Source organism: Microcaecilia unicolor, unplaced genomic scaffold (genome assembly GCF_901765095.1).
Source record: "Microcaecilia unicolor unplaced genomic scaffold, aMicUni1.1, whole genome shotgun sequence".
NCBI lineage: Eukaryota > Metazoa > Chordata > Amphibia > Gymnophiona > Siphonopidae > Microcaecilia > Microcaecilia unicolor.
Window position 1 is genome coordinate 68,518 of NW_021963257.1, and position 20,613 is coordinate 89,130.

Sequence of the window (20,613 nt, forward strand, 5' to 3'; positions counted from 1 at the left end):
GAGAGGTATGTTTAAATAGGGTCTGGAATCTGATGTCTGCTGCCTCAGACGTCAGCCCAATCCCTAACATGGCCAATCAGGAGTGAGTCCCAGTCACTCCCCTGCCTGTCCCGGTAGGATCATAGCAAATCGCACATGTTCAGGCCTAATAGTGTTTCTATTCATTGCATATTATATCTCTTGTTGTACTATCATGTGTGTATTATACTTTTTTTCAATAAATTTATCAAAATTTCAGGGGAAAAAAGGACTAGGTAGCACAAAATGAAGCTTCAGATACAGGCGTCTGCTATTTTGTTTTCTTCTACAGTGACTTACCTGCCTGACTGCATCCGTGTACTGGATGTTGAGGGTGCTCATGGCTCTTACAATGGAAAGCATAGATTGTAAAGTGTTGCTGTTGATGATACTAATGAATTCCAGGCATTCCTCCAGGGAGTAACCATCTTGGTGGATAATTCTGAAAGAGGTGGTACAAAACATGAAATAAGGAATGAAAGAGACCAAAATTCTACCCTCTATCCTAAAGGCCCATATCCATGACATAATACCTCAATAAGTTACAGGCAGATTCTCATAAAGTCCGCACAGTGTATATTTATCTTTAACAAGAAGCGTCCACTAACATTAAAATCCTAAATGCACATAACCCCACATAGCATTGATGAAAGAAGACATCTTAGCATCATAACATTGATGAAAGACGTCATCAGATCTTTATCCTATAGTAGATTTCTAGCTATAAACCCCATGGTCACAAGAAAAAGAAAGCTTTTAGAAGTTTTTGAAAAGAGAGGAGATTCTCCTCAGCATGCAGTTCCCAAGGAAGGGCATCCCGTAGCTCTGCTGCTGCAACTGAAAATGGCTTAACTCACCACCTCACCGTCTTAAACACTTTATTGAAGGAATACTCAACAGTTGGGTATATCACTGCAATGATTCTTTCAAAATACAAAGGCTGTTAGGTGTGTAAAGATTTAAAAGCATTTATGCTGTACAAGATACAAAGTGAAGAACTTAGTAGTAAAATTCTGTTTTGTACAGGAATAATTGGGTTTGGTTGATCTAAAGATAGAAAAAATGCTCTGGTAGGCATCAAACTGACCCTGAACTAAGAATGTGAAAACATCTCTTATACCTAAGTCTTTATTTGTGTGATAACATGAATGAGGATGGGCTTAGAGTCAGGATAAACTGAGACCACACAGTAGGTTAAGGTAAACAGAATAATATTTAAGGTGTCAGGTAAGGGAAGAAAAGTAAACACAAAAACTAGTCCTTAAATCTAAGAGTGTCCTTTCCTTGCAGAAACTCCCTAATGGCCACTTTCAGTTGCTCTGCCTCTCCTCTCTCCTACTGTGATAAAAAGACGAATGATATGCATCATAGGGGCATGACCGGCAGGGCCTTGGAGGCACACATCAAGGGTCTCAGAGACTCCAAATTTATTGTTCAGCTTATTGTTGCTGTAGGGCTAGGAAGTGGAGGCGGTGGTTGGAGGGTGGCAACAGCTGATCCCTCGCTTCAAGCAACAGATTGCCTTGAGCCACCCCTGTGCACAACTGTATCCCAGCAAAGTAGCATACACTGCTGGGCTCTGGTCTGCCTTCCCAGAGTTACCAGTACAATCATTAGCAGTTCACATAGGCATATGTGGTGGAGGCATATGCAGTCAGGCATCATTGCTTCCCTCTGGGCCTCCTTAAGTAGCTGTGCCTGAGCTTTTATACTTTCTGGACCATGCCCTCCTGGCTCCACCCCCTCTCACATTACTTCCCCCTTGTCACTCAGAAACATCTCCAGACCACTTTCTCCTGCAGTCCGCAGTGGCCTGGAGCCGAGGAACCAATTCCTGACCCTGCCTCTCCTTCATTCACTCTCCCCCGCCCCGTCCCCATGGCTGCCTGCAAACAAAAATGAAACCGTGTGATTGCGACTACAGAGGCGGCAACCTAAAAGAACCCAAACTTCCTGGCCCTGCCTCTTGCTCACTCTCACTCTCACATGCACCGTCTCCCGCAAAATGTGAAAAATGAAACCGTGTGCGGAACTGAGGGAGGTCCTGCATGTGCAGCTGCCAGCTTCCCTCCTTCTCCTCCCGAAATAGGATGTTACATCATGAGGGAGGAGGGAAGACTGCAGCCAGCAGTGGCGCGCACAAGACCTCCCTAAGCCCATGCATGGTTTCATTTTGACATTTTGAGGGGACGGGGCAGGGGAGAGTGAGAGTAAGCGAGAGGCAGGGCCAGGAAGCTCGGGTTTCCTTTAGGCTGCTGCCGCTGCAGTCGCATTCACAGTCTGTCACTGCCAGGAAGGGCAGCTTGTTTGGGGGGGGGGGGGAAAATGCCCCCTCGCCCCCCCAAACTACGCCCACGTGTGAAGGATTCCTTTATGTTGAATTTTTTCCTTTGTGAATGACTGTGGGATCCTGTGAAATGTTTTGGCATAGTTTGCAGCTGATATATTGCAAGGATGTGTGCCATTCTCTTTTTTTTTTGAGTTTCTATTGGGCTTGCTTCTCACTAGTTTGTGTTTTAAGTTGGGTGGCTGTCGGAAAGCCAGCACTGGTGGGGAAGGGAATATCTCTTTCAGTAGTTCATCCTCCTGGAGTAGTGGCTGTGGATCTTTATGATTCTTCTCAATTTTTCTAGCTCTGGGTTATATGTCACTACGAGGGGATTCTCTCTCTGTGGCTTTCTTTTCCTTGTACTGTAGCAAATTTTCCCTGGGTGTTTTGAGGGAAGAGGCAACATTATTGGAGATTATTTTGGGGTTGTAGCCTTTTTGTTTGAAGGATTCAGTCAGGATTTGAGGTGTTTATCTCTGTCTTCTGGATCACAGCAGATACAGTGGAAGGGGTGGACTGAGAGTGGTCTGGGCCCCCTGCCCAGCTGCTGCCCGACGCTCCTCCTAGCACCATGCTGCTGTCCCCCTTACCACCACAGCCGATGCCCCCGGTCCTACCTGAAGGGCCCTGGTCTAGTGGCCTCTGCGGGGTGAGCATGTTCTTTCCTGCTTGCCCACCGGCGCCACCATGTTTTCATGCAGCCGAGACTTCCTGTAATAGTCTCGTGGGTCCTCAACAGCAGATAGGTTAACAAATACAAATAAACAAAACATGGAAAATATGATGATACCATTTTATTGGACTAAATACATTTTTCAATTAGCTTTCAGAGGCCAAAACCTCTTTCCTCAGTTAGGACAGTATACTGCTGTTAAGGTATTCTGTTCTGACATGAGAAAGGAGGGTTGAATGTCCAAATATTAGTCGAAAATGTATTAAAATTAGTCCAATAAAGATATCACCTTATTTCATTTTCTGTATTTATTAACACAGCTACCACACTACTTTATCCTAAACTAAAAATAAATCCATTTTCCTACCTTTGTTTTTGGCCGTTTACTTTTTCTAATTGTGTTGGTCCCAGTCCTCTTGTTTCTTCTTTCCTTGATCTCTTCTTAACTCTCGCCAGTGTCTGCCCCTCTCTCTCCCTCCCTTCCCATCCAACATCTGCTCCTTCTCTGTCTCCCCCTTTCCATCCAGCATCTACCCCCTCTCTCCCCTCTTTTCATCCAGTATCTGACCCATCCAGAGTCTCTCCTCTTTTTCTTCCTCCTCCATCCAGCATCTGGCCCCTCTCTCTCCTCACTTGCATCCACTCAGGCCCCTTTCTCTCCCTAGTTCCATCCAACATCCGCATCTTCTCTCCATCCCCCTTCCATCAGGCATCTAAACCCCTCTCTTCCCCTCATCTAGTGTCTGTCCCTCCTCTCCTCATTTCTATCTGGCATATGTCCCTTCTCTCTCCCTCATCCGTGTCTGTCCTCTCCTCTCCCTCTTCCATCTGATATCTGTCCTCTCTCTCCCTCTCATCCAGCATCTGGCCTCCTCTTCTCCCTACATCCATTGTCTGCCACTTCTCTTCTCCCTACATCCATTGTCTGCCTCTTCCCCTCTCTCCTTCCATCCAGCATCTGACCCCTCTCTACCCCTCATCCAGCATCTGCCACTTCTCATTTTCCATCTGTCTGTCCCCCCCTCCCCCTCCATCCAGTATCTGTCACATCTGTCCCATCTCTCCTCCCTTCCATCTGGCATCTGTTCCCCTGCCCCTCCTCCATCCAACATTTGTCCCATCTCTCCTCCCTTCCATCCAGCATCTGTTCCTCCTCCCCCTCCATTCTCCTTCCAGCATCTGTCCCCCTCCCCCCTCCATCCAGTGTCTGTCTTTTTTTTTTCAGGCCCCAACACCCAACCCCTCCCCCCCCCCCCCCCCTGGATACTGCCACTGGCATACCAGGTTCTCTCCACTCCCACCCAATACTTCCCTGTCTTGGCCACCACTGCTGCTGCTGCTGTTTCAGCACTGGTGGCAAAAACAGTGAAAAATATGGTGGCAAAAACAGTGAAAAATATCATGGGGCCACACTGTTCCCGCTTGCGGTAACTGTTTTAATAATGGTTAATAAGTACAAATAAAGCATAAAGGGAAAATAGGTAATACCTTTATATTGAATTAAGTTTTACTACATTTTTGACTACTCTTTGGAGAACAAAATTTCTTTCTGAGAAGGTCTGATAGACAAGGACATTTCTCTGGGTAACTGAGATTTTTTTTACTCTGTGCTTTGGTGATTTTAAAGGTTGGGGTTTAAAAGAGAGATTGTAGGTTTATTGATAAAGGCAGAATTTATAAAAGCAAACTTTGTTAACTAGTCTCCATACACTTTCCCCATACATTTAAAACTTGAATTTCTGCCACACCAATAAAACTGCCGTCCAGTGGGAAGCATACCTGTTTTTACTAAAGTATTAGAAACTACATCAGTAAACAACTCGCTGTATATCTGGAAAAATGTGTCTATATTACACTGGTCACAATTTGACTTCAGATCGTCACATAGTACAGAAACATTGCTGCTAGTGTCTAACTACATAGTGTAAACAACAACTATGCAAAGGTGACCAAGTAATTCTTCTCCAATTCGATATATTGGCGGCGTTCGATGTGGTTGACCATTGCTACTTGAAGGCCTAGACCAGATAGAATAACGGGACTGTGATCAAATGGCTCAGTGAATTCCTTTCAAAATTGAACTATTTCTGTCAGCAAAACAACCAACTTTCCAACTACTGGTCTCCTAATGCAGGATCCCGCAGGGATCTCCTCTCTTACCTATCCTGTTCAATCTCTTTTTGTCATCCTTTGCCTCATACACCTGGGTCTTAATGAGCTACTATTATCCTACATGGATGACATCTTGCTTCTCTTACCAGTGACAACATCAAACAATACCACTCAGTCTGTTAGCACCCGGATCTAACCAATAAACTGAAATTGAAATGCGCAAAAAAACAGATCCTGTGGTTCCGAAATAAGGAATCGATACAAAGCAGCTTAGTGGAGACTAGGTGGCAACACTGGTAATTGAGAAGCAAAGCCAGTACAGGGCAGACTTCTATGATCTGTGCCTTCACCATGGCTAGATAGATTTGGATGGGCTGGAATGTAGCTTATCAAGGGCTTCGATAAAAACTTCAAAGGTTTTTGAACAAGGACAGTTCCAGGTAGACTTCTATGGTCTTTGTCCTGAAAATAAACATGGACAAATCAAGTTTAGGTATACACCCTTGTATCACCTCATACCTTATGTAATGAGGTTTGTCACTTCAAGCAGACTGGATGTACAGGGCTTTATCTGCCGTCATCTACTATGTTCTATGCAATCATCACCATTACTCTAATAAGAAGGCACTGAAGAACAATAGGGCAGGAAACACCTTTCTGAAATTTCCTTTACCATCAGAGAGCGATATAAGACTGTGTGATGGGAGTATACCACATTTCCTTTGCTTGACATAGTACTTTTTCCAGACTCACCAGCTCCTAAATAGAAGAAGAATGTGCAGGATGTGGGGTATGATGATGTCTACTGTCCCCACACTATTTGTTTAGATTAGGAAACCGCTCAGACAACCCTTGATGGGTGGTACATCCAGTACTTAATAAACTTGACTCCAATTGGCTGCTTTATAAGTAACAAGTAGGGAAGGCATGCAGAGCGATTGCATATGTTGGGTATATATTATATATATATAGATATATAATATATATATATATAACCTTTGTGTGTGTTCTGAGTATGGCACTGCATGCATTGTATCTGTGTGGCAGGACACAGAAGGCAAAAGTAGAGACTAATAGACGATTCACCACTGGAGACGTGAGTCCAACAGTCTTTATTATATCGGAGATAACGACCCAAAAAACAAATATGACAAAAGGAATTAGAAAAAATGAAAAGGGAGGTAAAAAACAATCAAGCTCCCCGATTGGAACATTCCTATTTTTAAATGGAAACCAAAATAGAAGCAAAAACTTTCATAAAGTAATGTGAAACGAATGTACAGAATGGTGTGCATCTTTATACAGGTAAATAAATATATAATAATAAAAAGATTTAGATAAAAGATTTATATGATCACAATTCTAACTCTACTCCAACATGGTCTTATAAAAAAGTAAAATGTTGTCAAATCATTAACATCTCTTTGATCTAATTTTCTAATGTTTTGATAAAAAAAGATTAATATAAATGTGTGTTATAATAAGTTAATACAGAACATATACTTAAAGAACTACTTGTAATTTATTTTCTCCACCTTTTGTTAAGATCGATGCACTACCTCTTTTAAAAAGGTCATTAAAACATTAGTTATAGTTTGTCCAAGATGAAATATTTGAATATCATATAAAAATATATAAAAATATATATGTACCTAAAGAATAAATCTATTTTAGATTGATTGCACACTTAAAAAAACTTATATAGACAAATATAATCAGAGGAAATGTACCCATTCTAAGGCCACATTTAGTCCATATGGACTGACTGTATTTAATTCAAAAATAGTCCTTTGTTCCTCTCTCAGTAAGTGATTATCAAAATCACCACCGCGCCATGATTTTCTTATGATTTTAAACACAAGAAATTTCAAGTCTGTAACTACATGGTTTTTTCTCCTTCCAATGTTGGACAAGAGGAGCGCTCATAACTTCTCTGTTAATACAGCTTCTATGTTCTATAATACGTGTTTTGATTGCACGTTTATTTTGCCTACATATAGTACTGGCACGGCATACAATAATGTAAATTACTCCACTTGTGTTGCAATCTGAAGACTGGTGCAGTTTGTATTCTTTTTCATTGGTCGGATTTTGAAATATGATGGTAGTTATGGCATGTGGACATACACTGCAGCGACCACATTGTTTAAGTCCAGCGCAAGGTGTGGTAAACAATCCAAAGGATCTATAGGAAGTGCTGATGGAACTAATTTGTTCTTAATATTCCTATTTCTAGAATACGCCACCACTAGATCTTTGTTTTGAAACACTCATTGTCCTTCCACGGATATGCCAGTGTTTCCTAATCGTTCTTTTGGATATCGCTCGCTAAGTGAGAGTATTTTAAAGTGCAAACGACATCTGGTTTTCTTTTCACATGTTGTTTTTCCAATAAATCACTTCTTGTCTTCAGGCTCGCTTTTTGTATATCCACTTTCTATATGTTTATTCAAATACCCTCTTTTCTGGAATCTTTTTTTCATAATACTGGACTGTTCTTCATAATCATCAAATTCCGTGCATATCCTCTTTAGTCTCAAGAACTGACTGTAAGGTAAATTGCGTTTAAGGGATGCATTGTGAAAGCTAGTATACTCTAAAAGGCATTTCTATCCATGCTTTTCCTGTATAGAGTTGTTGCAAAACCCATAGTCCTTTTTCTGTATTAATAAATCCAAAAAACTAATTTGATTACTATCCATATTAATCTTGAATTTCAAATGAGAGTCTCTATTATTAAGCCAATCCAAAAAAACCGGAAGCATGTCTTGTTCACCACGCCAGAGAAGAAAAATGTCATCGATATATCTTTTATAAAAAATGACATTGTCTGAAAAAGGAAAATCCTGTAAGTAAGTATTCTCAAAATTGTCAACATAAAGATTTGCAAGATCAGGGGCCATTGCTGATCCCATCGCGGTGCCGCAATTTGAAGGTAGAATTTCCCCCCAAAACAAAAATAATTCTTCGTTAATGCAATTGTAGCTAGTGTGATAATGAGCCAATTTGGAATGCGTAAGGTTCGATGTTCTTGTCTGTAGCGATTTTTCATTACTTGTATTGCCTCGAGTTGTGGGATATTCGTTATTAGAGATTCAATATCTAATGTGACTAATGTTATAATTTGTTAAATCTCCATCAAAATTTTTCTAATAGTTGTATCATATGACCAGAGTCCCGGACATATGATTCAATAGATGGAATGAAGGATGCAAAAAGGAGTCCACAAAAACAGATAATGGTTCTAAGATCGAAACATTTGCCGACACGATTGGTCTGCCTGGGGGGTTAGTTAAAGATTTGTGGAATTTTTGGCAAAGTATAACAGTGTAGGTATAGTTGGACATTTGACAGTAAGGAAGTCTTTCTCTTTGTTAGTCAATATTCCTCTTGTAGATGCTAAAGTGATTACGTCCTCTATGTCTTTTTGAATACTGCTAGTTGGATCTGTATCTAACTGAACATAATATCTACTATCTTCTAGTGTTTCATAATCTCTGCTATATAGTCTGTTCTATTTTGAATGACTATACAACCCCCTTTATCAGCAGGCTTGATTACGATGGTATTATTGGTGGATAATGACTGTATAGCTTCATTCTCCCTTTAGATAAATTATAAAAATCTCTGTTTCTTCTTTTTTTCAATCATAGCAACATCTCTTTTTACACAGTTCATATATGCGTGAATTAGTGGATCTGGCTGTCCGGTGGCATCCACTTAGAGTTTCTCTTAACAATGGAAATATCTGTATTAGGTACATTGTTCTTAGAGAACATTTGAAAAATTTGCAATTTTCTGGTAAATTTAAATAATCTATCTGTGTCTGAAAAGCATTGTATTTCGCTGGTTGGAGGAAAAGAAAGGCCTTTCTTGAGGACCTGATGCTCTACGTCTGAAATAGGATAATTGGATAAATTATAAACTGGAATATCTATCGCCAGCTGTTTCTTCCGTTGTTGCGATTGGCTGTAATGTCTCATTGGGAATCTGGTCTGTGTTATTCTGGGTATAGCCTCTCTCTCTGCCCCTGTTGAATTGTAGGTGCCAAGGAGGTGGCTGGTGACGCCATGTTGTATGCTGGTTCGATATGGTGGGGTAAGACCCCATATTTTGATCTAAAAAAGAGGGATTAGATGCAGTCATGGTAGATGGAGCACTAGACTAGTGAAAGGTGAAGTAAAAGAATCAACCGATTCACTCCTAATTCTTTTTTTATTTCTTTCAGGTGTTTTTTTGATTAGGAGGTCTTGTTTGATGTCTATCTGTAGAAATATGATTATATGGACGAATAGATCTACTAATGCTTCTCTTTCTTATGGGATTAAATTCTAGCCTGACTATACGGATAAATATTCCTTTTTATAATCTATTTCATCCCCTCTTGTACTTACGTTCTTTAATCTCTCTTGTGTCATGTCTAAAATTATCCATACGTTTATTAGCCTCAATATTCACAGATTCATAATTAGGATCTTTATTTTTTAATATTTGTACTTTCTCTTCTAATATAGATTTCAATTCTTCACTTTTCTTTTTAGGTGTTTCTGCTAATAAAATCATTAGGTCAAGTGAGGCATTTGTTCAAAATGGCAGTCCACTGATCTAAAAATACCTGGTTATCTAAAAACATCGTTGGGGCTTTCTTGATTCTAAGTCCTCTTGGAATCATTTTTGCCCGACAATAATTAATTAATGCAACAAAATGTGAATCATTTTTAACAATGTCTTTCTGAGTCCGTATCACCTCAGACCATAGATCCACTATGGAATTAGTAGTATCTGTAAGAGTGTCTTCATCTTCAGGTAGTTGTGTATTAAGTAAACGTTGAAGACGTTCTGTTGGAAAACTCAACACGTTCTCCCATGGTTGAAAGGTCATGGTAAGCCTGGATACCAAAATCCAAAATATAGAACAGGAAAAGTTCTCTACGATGACGAATCACAGAAGGCAAAAGTAGAGACTAATAGACGATTCACCACTGGAAACGTGAGTCCAACAGTCTTTATTATATCAGAGATAACGACCCAAAAAACAAATATGGCAAAAAGGAATTAGAAAAATGAAAAGGGAGGTAAAAAAAACAATCAAGCTCCCGATTGGAACATTCCTATTTTTAAATGGGAAACCAAAATAGAAGCAAAAAACTTTCATAAAAGTAATGTGAAACAAATATACAGAATGGTGTGCATCTTTATACAGGTAAATAAATATATAATAATAAAAGATTTAGATAAAAAGATTATATGATCACAATTCTAACTCTACTCCAACATGGTCTTATAAAAAAGTAAAATGTTGTCAAATCATTAACATCTCTTTGATCTTAATTTTCTAATGTTTTGATAAAAAAAGATTAATATAAATGTGTGTTATAATAAGTTAATACAGAACATATACTTAAAAGAACTACTTGTAATTTATTTCTCCACCTTTTGTTAAGATCGATGCACTACCTCTTTTAAAAAGGTCATTAAAACATTAGTTATAGTTTGTCCATAGATGAAATATTTTGGATATCATATAAAAAATATATAAAAATATATATGTACCTAAAGAATAAATATCTATTTTAGATTGATTGCACAGATTGTATCTGTGTGGGGTAGCTTGGAGTGGTGGTGCAGGTTGCAAAGGGTATTTTTTGGAACTTTGGACAGTTTGTAGGGTGGTGGGACAGTTATGGGGTTATTATTGGGGTAGGGATATAGTTTTTTGGGGTTACAGTCAATTTGCAAAGTGATAGAGCAGTTGCAGGGTCTATTTTTTGGACAGTTTGCAGGATGGTGGGGCAGTTGTGGGGTAGTTTTTGGGTGTGGGCAGTTTGCATGGGGGTGGTTTCTGGAGGTGGGAACAGTTAGCAGGGGTGTATTTATTGGATGTAGGACAGTTAGAGTGGTGGAGCAGTTGTGGGGGGATAGTTTTTGAAATGCGACAGTTTGTGGGGTTTTCGTACAGTTGGATGAGGGAAATTTGGGGGGGTGGGACAGTTTGGAGGGTGGAGCAGTTACAAGGGGTAGTTTTTCAGAGCAGTGCAGTATTGAGGTGATAGGTTTTGGGGTTGGGCAGTTGCAAAGGGTAGTTTACGAGGGTGGGGACGCTTTCTACTACTACTACTTATCATTTCTATAGCGCTACTAGACATACGCAGCGCTGTACATTTGAACATGAAGATACAGAGCTTACAATCTAATTAGGACAGACAAACAGGACAACAGAGATAAGGGGATATTAAAGTGAGGATGATAAAATAAGGGTTCTGAACAAGTGAATAAGGGTTAGGAGTTAAAAGCAGCATCAAAAGATGGCCTTTTAGCTTAGATTTGAAGACGGCCAGAGATGGAGCTTGACGTACCAGCTCGGGAAGTCTATTCCAGGCATATGGCGCAGCAATATAAAAGGAACAGAGTCTAGAGTTAGCAGTGAAGGAGAAGGGTGCAGATTAAGAGAGATTTACCCAGTGAACGGAGTTCCCGGGGAGGAATGTAGGGAGAGATGAGAGTGGAGGGGTACTGAGGAGCTGCAGAGTGAATGAACTTATAGGTCAATAAGAGGAGTTTGAACTGTATGCAGAAATGGATAGGAAGCCAGTGAAGTGACTTGAGGAGAGGGCTAATATGAGCATAACGACATTGGCAGAATATTAGTCATGCAGCAGAATTTTGAACAGATTGAAGAGGAGAGAGATGGCTAAGTGGGAGACCTGTGAGAAGCAAGTTGCAATAGTCTAAGCGAGAGGTGATAAGAGTGTGGATGAGGGTTCTGGTAGTTTGTTCAGAAAGGAAAGGGCAAATTTTGGTGATATTATAGAAAAAGAAACAACAGGTTTTAGCAGTCCTGCTGAATATGTGCAGAGAAGGAGAGGGAGGAGTCGAAGATGACCCCAAGGTTACGAGCTGATGAATCAGGAAGGATGAGAGTGTTATCCACAGAAATAGAGAATGGGGGAGGAGGAGAGGTTGGTTTAGGGGGAAAGATAAGAAGCTCAGTCTTGGTCATGTTTAGTTTCAGATGGCGCTGAGACATCCAGGCAGCAATGACAGACAGGCAGGTTGATACTTGGCCTGGATTTCGGCTGAGATTTCTGATGTGGAGAGGTAGATCTGGGAGTCATCAGCGTAAAGATGATACTGAAAACCAAGCGATGAGATCAGAGTACCAAGGGAAGAAGTATAGATGGAGAAAAGAAGAGGTCCCAGGACAGATCCCTGAAGTACACCAACTGACAGTGGGATAGAAGTAGAGGAGGATCCACTAGAGTATACACTAAAGGTACGCTGGGAGAGATAAGAAGAAAACTAGGAAAGAACAGAGCCCTGAAATCCAAGTGAGGACAGCATATCAAGGAGTAGGCTGTGATCAACAGTGCCAAAAGATAGATTGAGAAGGATGAGGATAGAATAGAGACCTTTGGATCTGGCCAGGAACAGATCATTGGAGACTTTAGCAAGCGCTGTTTCAGTTGAATGAAGGGGGGCGAAAGCCAGATTGAAGTTGATCAAGAATAGCTTGAGATGAAAGAAAGTCAAGGCAACGGCAGTGAACGGTGTCATCGTTGATGATACATTGAAAACTTTCTGCTCATTGTGCTGCTGCGGCTAAGAAAGCAAATAGAATGTTAGGTATTATTAGGAAAGGAATGGAAAACAAAAATGAGGATGTTATAATGCCTTTGTAATCGCTCCATGGTGCGACCGCAAATCGAATATTGTGTTCAATTCTGGTCGCTGCATCTCAAAAAAGATATAGTGGAATTAGAAAAGGTTGCAGAGAAGGGCGACGAAAATGATAATGGGGATAGGACGACTTCCCTATGAGAAAGGCTAAAGCGTCTAGGGCTCTTCAGCTTGGAGAAAAGGCGGCTGAGGGGAGATGTGATAGATGTCTACAAAATAATGAGTGGAGTTGAATGGGTAGATGTGAAGCGTCTGTTTACGCTTTCCAAAATACTAGGACTAGGGGGCATGCGATGAAGCTACAATGTAGTAAATTTAAAACGAATCGGAGAAAATGTTCTTCACTCAACGTGTAATTAAACTCTGGAATTCGTTGTCAGAGAATGTGGTAAAGGCGGTTAGCTTAGCGGAGTTTTAAAAAGGTTTGGACAGCTTCCTAAAGGAAAAGTCCATAGATTGTTATTAAATGGACTTGGGGAAAATCCACTATTTCTGGGATAAGCAGATTATTATTATTATTTATTGCATTTGTACCCCACATTTTCCCCACCTTTTTGCAGGCTCAATGTGGCTTACAGAGTGTTGTAATGATATAGTCATTACATGATTTTAAATACAGTCGATAATAAGCTGAAGGTAAGAGGGTTTAGATGGAAGGTGTTGGGTAAGGTCGTGTGAGCGGTGTTTTTTTTTTTATGTACTTGGGTGGTTTAAGAAATGATTTGTTTCATTAAGGATGTTTTTGTAGGCTTTGTTGAAGAGATGTGTCTTCAAAGCTTTGTGAAAGCTGGTTAGATTATTCATGGTTTTCAGGGCCATGGGTAATGCGTTCCAGAACTGTGTGCTTTTGTACACAAAGGTAGTAGCATAGGCCTGTTTGTATTTCATTCCTTTACAGCTGGGGAAGTTCAGATTGAGGAATTTGCGGGCTGATCTTTTGGCGTTTCTGGGCGGTTAAGTCTACTAGGTTTAACATATAAAGTGGGGCATCTGCGTGAATGATTTTGTGTACGGTCATGCAGATCTTGAACTCAATTCGTTCCTTGAGCGGAAGCCAGTGCAGTTTCTCTCTTAGGGGCTTCGCACTTTCATATTTAGGTTTTCCAAAAATGAGTATAAAATGCTTGTACATATTTGGGATCTTGCTGGGTATTTGTGACCTGGATTGGCCACTGTTGGAAACAGGATGCTGGGCTCGATAGACCTTTGGTCTTTCCCAGTATGGCAATACTTATGTACTTATGTCACACTACTGTACAGCGAAAATGCCTATGTTGAAATTTTGGGTGTTTGAAGGGCTAGTGGTAAAGATAGTTGAAAAAAATATTTTATTGATCACATGTAATATAAACATATTTAGCAGTCTTTTAAAGAAGAGGTGCCCAATAAGGGGTAACCCAGAATTTCCAGCAGGCAGCTCTACATTGTCCTTTTAATGTTTGGCCTCCCAGGGAATCCAATATCTTTACCATGTGCTATCAGAGCGGGGAGAGGCTCAGTCATTTGAAGAACTTTGTGAGGAATTCAGATTAGAAAATAAGGATATATTTGCTTATGCACAACTATTGCATTATATTAAGTCATTGCCTAAAAGCTCTTTAACCTCAGATATCTGGGACAAGTATAATGAGATATTGGGCCTACACGCTCAGCAGAGAGTACCTCTGAAATATTTTCATGCACACCTCAAAGACTCTGTCAAAGCCTTTGATACACCAAGGTGGCCCAGCAGTGGAGCGAGGAACTGCACACTCACCTTCCGACTGAGCGGGTGGAGGCCAGCTTGATGGCAGTATATAATCTGACAGAAAATGCAGCTTGGTGGGAGATACAGTATAAATTCATACTAAGGTTGCACATATCACCCCGCAGAGCCTTTCGTGCCATGCTCCAGGACAGTGACCTCTGCCCTGGATGTGCAGCCGTAGATGCCCACCTGGGACATATGTTTTGGACATGTTCAAGAGTGAGGGTTTTCTGGAGAGATTTGTCGCTGCATGTTTCTGCCCTATGGTGGACGTCATGGACTCCCACTCCTACTCAACTATTCCATAGTTTTAACATCCAAGGGCGTGCGCCAGCGAGAATGAAGGCCTTTTTGCAAAGAGCAGTGCTTATGGGCAAAAAAATAATCTTGAAACTGTAGTTAAACCCAGAGAGTCTGACGATTGCGCATTGGCGCTCTGCAATGATACATATGTGCTCACTGAAAAGACAGAGTGTCCCCAACTTATCTTCTAAACGAGGAAAGACTTTTGTGCAACATGGACCCCTTTCTAGGACTCACCCCCACAGCTCGCAGTAGAATTTTGAATTCTGAAAGGGTCAGGGGAAGGGTAGGGGAGTTTGGGAGGTTGGGAGGGTGGGATTGACATGAGATTTGGGAGGGGGAAGGTGGGAAATATATAAATGCCTGTTAAAACACTCTGTGACTTCTCATAAGAGCTGTTTCTGTTTGCCCATGATGATTTCTTGTTAAGTTGTACATCAAAAATTTTGTAAAGTATGCTTAGTGTCAATAAACATAATTGAGGAAAAAAAAGAGGTGCCTGTGTTGAGAAAGTATGCCAGGGTGTGTGCTTTTATATTGAGGTGTTAGGTTTTATCGGATTGTGGGGAAAAGTTGGAGATTCATGTGTGCCTGTGTAGGCGTGTTATGGTTTGTGTGCTTGTATATCCGTGTTTGCGATGGTGAGAATGATTGTCAGATGTGTGTATTTCTTTTAAGTATTAGGATTTGTGTGGGTCTGTTGGGCGGGAGTGCCTGTTCTGTGTTGGTGTTTGGGAAGTGGTGTCAGTGTTAGTATGTATGGAGATGGGATTTCAGGAGTTGTGTACTTGTACTAGGATTTATTTATTTATTGCACTTGTATCCCACATTTTCCCACCTATTTGCAGGCTCAATGTGGCTTACAGAAATCTGTTATGGCATCGCCGTAACAGAGAAGAAATACAATTGGTGTTACAAAGGGGTAATCGAAGACAGGAGGGTCAGGTTATGCAGTTATACAGTGAGACATTCTGAATAAAGGAGTGTAAGGGTTGTGTTCTATTCATTATGGATATGGATATCAAGGTTTCTGTATTTGGACTGGGAGGAAGTATTAAATTCAGTTGGTGTATTAGGAGCTGTTCCTTTTCGGGGTGACAGAATTTGTGTGCTTGTATTGGACAGGGATGTAAGGGGTTGTGTGGCTGAGGATGGAGCATGGTATCAGAACTTATGTGGCTGAATCTGTTTATGAGGATTTTTGTTATTTGTGTTGGGGAAATAGTCTGATATATCAGATTTAATGTCAATAAATGTATTGGGAAAAGAGTTAGCAGATTGGGTTGCAACGCCATTTGCTAATCTTGGATGAATAGCAAACATAGGTTGGCTACAGATACAAGAGTGTGGCAAAAATCAATCAAAGAATTATGCGAAAATCAGTTGGCCATATGGAATTTATACTAAAGAATATTGTATATTTTAACTTTATGTGTAAATCGGTTGCCTTTCTTGTTTGTCTAATTGGTTGCTGTCTACACATATTGTTTGTATCAATAAAATGTATAATACTTATATACAAGTTAGTTTTGTTTTTTTTTTGGAGAGAGAGCCCATTGTTAAACATTTACCAGCACACCACTGAATGTAATCCAATATGCAGAGATATTTAGATGGGTTAGAAGTATTTATACTTGTGTTCAGACAACTTGTAATACTGCCGTATCAATTATCATTTTAATTGTAATCCACTTTGAGCTTCAAGGTGAAGGCAGAATATAAAATCTCAAATTAAATTAAATATCGGGGTAATCCTATAAGGAGTAGTCTAGATTTTGTCACCAAGTACACATGTAAATGCCATTGTTCTGGTCATTTGTACACGTGTGTGAATGTATATGTGCATAAATCAGAAGTTTCCGGCTACACGTTATTCTGTAAGTACATATTATTGTACAGGCGGGCAGATCATGGGTGTGGCTCACACATACACAGATTATAAAATACTCTAATCTGTGCACATACTTTCACAATTCAGGTACAAGCTCTACAGCTGGTGGAACTGCTCACGCCTAAAAGAGAATACAGAATAAAGAAATATAGGTGCCTACTTTTCTTCATTGAATAGGTTCCACATAGACTTGTTCATGGTGCCTAAAAGCAGAGGAGAGGCCTAGTGGTTAGAGCACTGGGCTGTTCCCTCTAAGCTGAGCGGGAGTCATTCAACTGCACTGCTGCCACTAGGGGGCAGTGCTTCAATATTGTGTTTTCAATCTCTAGAGACAGGCAGGTCCCCTAGAGTTCTGCATAGCTTGCCTGTTCCTCACTATTGAAAATATGATAGTGATACAGCACCCTTCACTGGAAGGACTGTAGGAGGAGGACACCAGCTCAGTTTAGAGGGAACAGTGCTGACAACCAAAGAAGCCCAGTTCAAATCCTACTATACCTACTCTTGATCTTGGGCAAGCCATTTAATCCTCTTTTGCCTCAGGTATAAAAACCCCCTGTTTACTAAGCTGCTCTAGTGGATGCCGTGCGCTAATGCTGACACATCCAATTCACTTTGAAAGGGCTGTGTGGGCATTGCCGCGTAACTTAGTAAACAGAGGAGTTAGACTGTAAGCTCTCATGAGACAGGGATATACCTTACATGCCTGAATGTAACTCACCTTGAGCTATAGTTAAAAAAAGTGTGAGCTAAATCAAAAAATTATACAATTACTCTCATTATGCATTCAATTGCCTTTTAGAACTCTGAGTGAGGAACAAGGGAATAAAACAAACATATATGCTATACATTATATTTACTTTTTTATTTATTGGGATTTATTAACCTCCTTTATGAAGAGATTCACCCAAACATCATATATACAGTATATACACTGTATATACAGTGGGGGAAATAAGTATTTGATCCCTTGCTGATTTTGTAAGTTTGCCCACTGACAAAGACATGAGCAGCCCATAATTGAAGGGTAGGTTATTGGTAACAGTGAGAGATAGCACATCACAAATTAAATCCGGAAAATCACATTGTGGAAAGTATATGAATTTATTTGCATTCTGCAGAGGGAAATAAGTATTTGATCCCTCTGGCAAACAAGACCTAATACTTGGTGGCAAAACCCTTGTTGGCAAGCACAGCGGTCAGACGTCTTCTGTAGTTGATGATGAGGTTTGCACACATGACATCCTTAGACAGCTCCTTGCTCCTTGCTCTTGGCCATTTTGTAGAGGTTAGAGTCTGACTGATTCACTGAGTCTGTGAACAGGTGTCTTTCATACAGGTGACCATTGCCGACAGCTGTCTGTCATGCAGGTAACGAGTTGATTTGGAGCATCTACCTGGTCTGTAGGGGCCAGATCTCTTACTGGTTGGTGGGGGATCAAATACTTATTTCCCTCTGCAGAATGCAAATAAATTCATATACTTTCCACAATGTGATTTTCCGGATTTAATTTGTGATGTGCTATCTCTCACTGTTACCAATAACCTACCCTTCAATTATGGGCTGCTCATGTCTTTGTCAGTGGGCAAACTTACAAAATCAGCAAGGGATCAAATACTTATTTCCCCCACTGTATGAAACAAATATGTAATACTGAATGAACAAAACTACCTCGTTATTAATCAGTCTTCAGATGAGAATGAAAACATATAATCACCATTAACAAAAAAACAGAAGGACCAGACAGGAACAGCTTGTAGTTGGGAAGAAGCAGACAGGGACAGTTCAGTGAATCTGGGAATGAGCAGATAAGGAGTAGAATGGAGCTGGGATGAGAGACAGGAAGAGAGTTTAATTACCCAGAAGAAGCAGCTTGACAGTTCTGGCATCTTTCTCAGCATCTTCCTTGAGCTTCTTCTCTAGCTCTCTAGAATGCTTCTCTTCTGCACTTGCACCAGCTCCCATCCTCCAAGGACAAAAAGTTCAATGGGAGAAGACCTGAACTCCTCCCTTTCAAAAGACAAGAGAAATAGAAAATGTTCTCCTTTGATAGAAGCTTCCTCCCCTACCCCTTGGTTCTATTCCTTGCCACTGGAGGTAACTGCCTTCTCTCTACTCCTTTGCTTGTAATGTAAAACCAAAGAACATCTCATCTCTATGCTCCCAAATCCAACTTGCTCTACTTAAGAGGATTTTGCAGTCTGTACTTGTCAGCTGATCTAAATTGGTTTAATTGCTGCACTCTGTTCTGCTTGGCTAAACTGGTCAATCCATGACTCTCTTACTCAACACCCTCACTTATCACCCCTACCACTGCAATTTCCCACCCCTAGCTGTCTGTTCGTCTGTCCAATTTAGATTGTATGCTCTGTTCAGCAGGGACTGTCTTTTCATGTTAATTTGTACAGCGCTGCGTAAGTCTAGTAGCGCTATAGAAATGTTTAATAGTAGTAGTAGCAATCCCAGGAAAGGACAGCTACAGGCAGGAGCAGATGTGAAAGTTCCAGGTTTTCCTTAATTTGCTGTGCTCAGCTGAAAGAGCTAGACTAGAGCAGACAGTTAAGCCCCTGCCAGATATAACATCTTTTAAACCACTCTGTGCTGAGTACAGAGAGATTTTACAGAGCCCCATCTGGAGCCTAGAGACATTCATATGAGATGTAGAAAAAGGCCAGGAATGTCCCATTATCTCTATCCAGTTAGGATGCCCTCCAATCTTATCTTTTGAGGAAATGTGAAAAGGAACCCAGCAGTAGTACTTAAACACATTGAAAACACTGATGAATAACAATTTGTGTACCTTCAAAGAACCCCTAATTAGCTGCAAATGAAAGCCTAAAATGTATAAACTCCTAAATGTCAGTTTTTTCTAAGTGTGCCTATTTGTATGAGCCTGGGCTGTCACCCCAGCAAAAACAAAAGCAGGATGACAGGAAAATAGGCAAAGGAACCATCTTAGTAACTGACCTATCTGCCACAAAGAAGAGGTGAAAGGCAAATACAAGGCTATAGAGAACATAAGCAGGACAATTCAAAATAGCTGGAAAATAATGAGTAGAAATGTCTAAGTAACAAAATACCAGAGCTGAAAGAGAACTTTGATATGATCACTATTACACATACATGGTTCAGTGACTCACATAAATGGGATGTGGACATACCCATGTCAAAATTTGCTTTAGAGGAATAGAGATGGTTGAAAAGGGGGAGGAGTGGCACTTTGTGTGAAGAATATCAAAGCGCCTGAAAAGCAGGGGATGTAGTGTACTGTGGATAGCCTTGGAAAGAGAAGATAGCACTTACAGACAAACAGAGATTGTCTATAGACCTCCATCTCAGATGTAGAAATTAATCTACTTTATTGTGGGACTCTTAACAGTTGTACTGTTAATTAATGATAATTAACACATTTATTACTCAACGCTCTTCAATGGCTAGAACAAATGGCTAGAAAGGTAAGGAGGGGGTGACAAAAATTTCTTCAGGTATATTAGTGAAGGAGGAGGAAGAGAAAAAAGGGGAATTGTGAGACTGAAAGATGCTGCAAACTGCTATGTAGAAAATGATGAAGAAAAAGCAAATTTGCTAAATAGATACTTTTGCTCTGTTTTCACAGAAGAAAATCCTGGAGAAGGACTGAAATTGACTGACAAAAGTACATATGAGAATGGAATGGATAGAGCACCATTCACGGAAGAGAGTGTGTATGAACAACTTAAAAATCTAAAGGTTGACAAAGCCGTAGGACCGGACAGGATCCACCCTAGGATATTGAGGGAGCTCAGAGAGGTTCTGGCGGGTCCTCTTAAAGATTTGTTTAATAAATCCTTAGAGACGGGAGAGGTTCTGTGGGAGTGGAAAA

General features: G+C 40.5%; 1 protein-coding gene across 1 annotated transcript in view; it reads right to left on the minus strand.

Moving 5' to 3' along the window:
• LOC115459118 (guanine nucleotide-binding protein G(t) subunit alpha-1-like) overlaps positions 1 to 18,716 on the minus strand; it is a gene marked incomplete at its 3' end in the record, with an annotated part of 84,386 nt that extends 65,670 nt beyond the window's left edge. Inside the window, exons 1-3 of the mRNA XM_030188988.1 lie at positions 18,611 to 18,716; positions 14,566 to 14,626; positions 319 to 460 (exon numbers count right to left, since the gene is read on the minus strand). Of these exons, the coding sequence (XP_030044848.1) occupies positions 319 to 460; positions 14,566 to 14,626; positions 18,611 to 18,716 (309 nt within the window). The remainder of the gene's footprint in view (positions 1 to 318; positions 461 to 14,565; positions 14,627 to 18,610) is intronic.
• Positions 18,717 to 20,613: the final 1,897 nt, after the last annotated feature.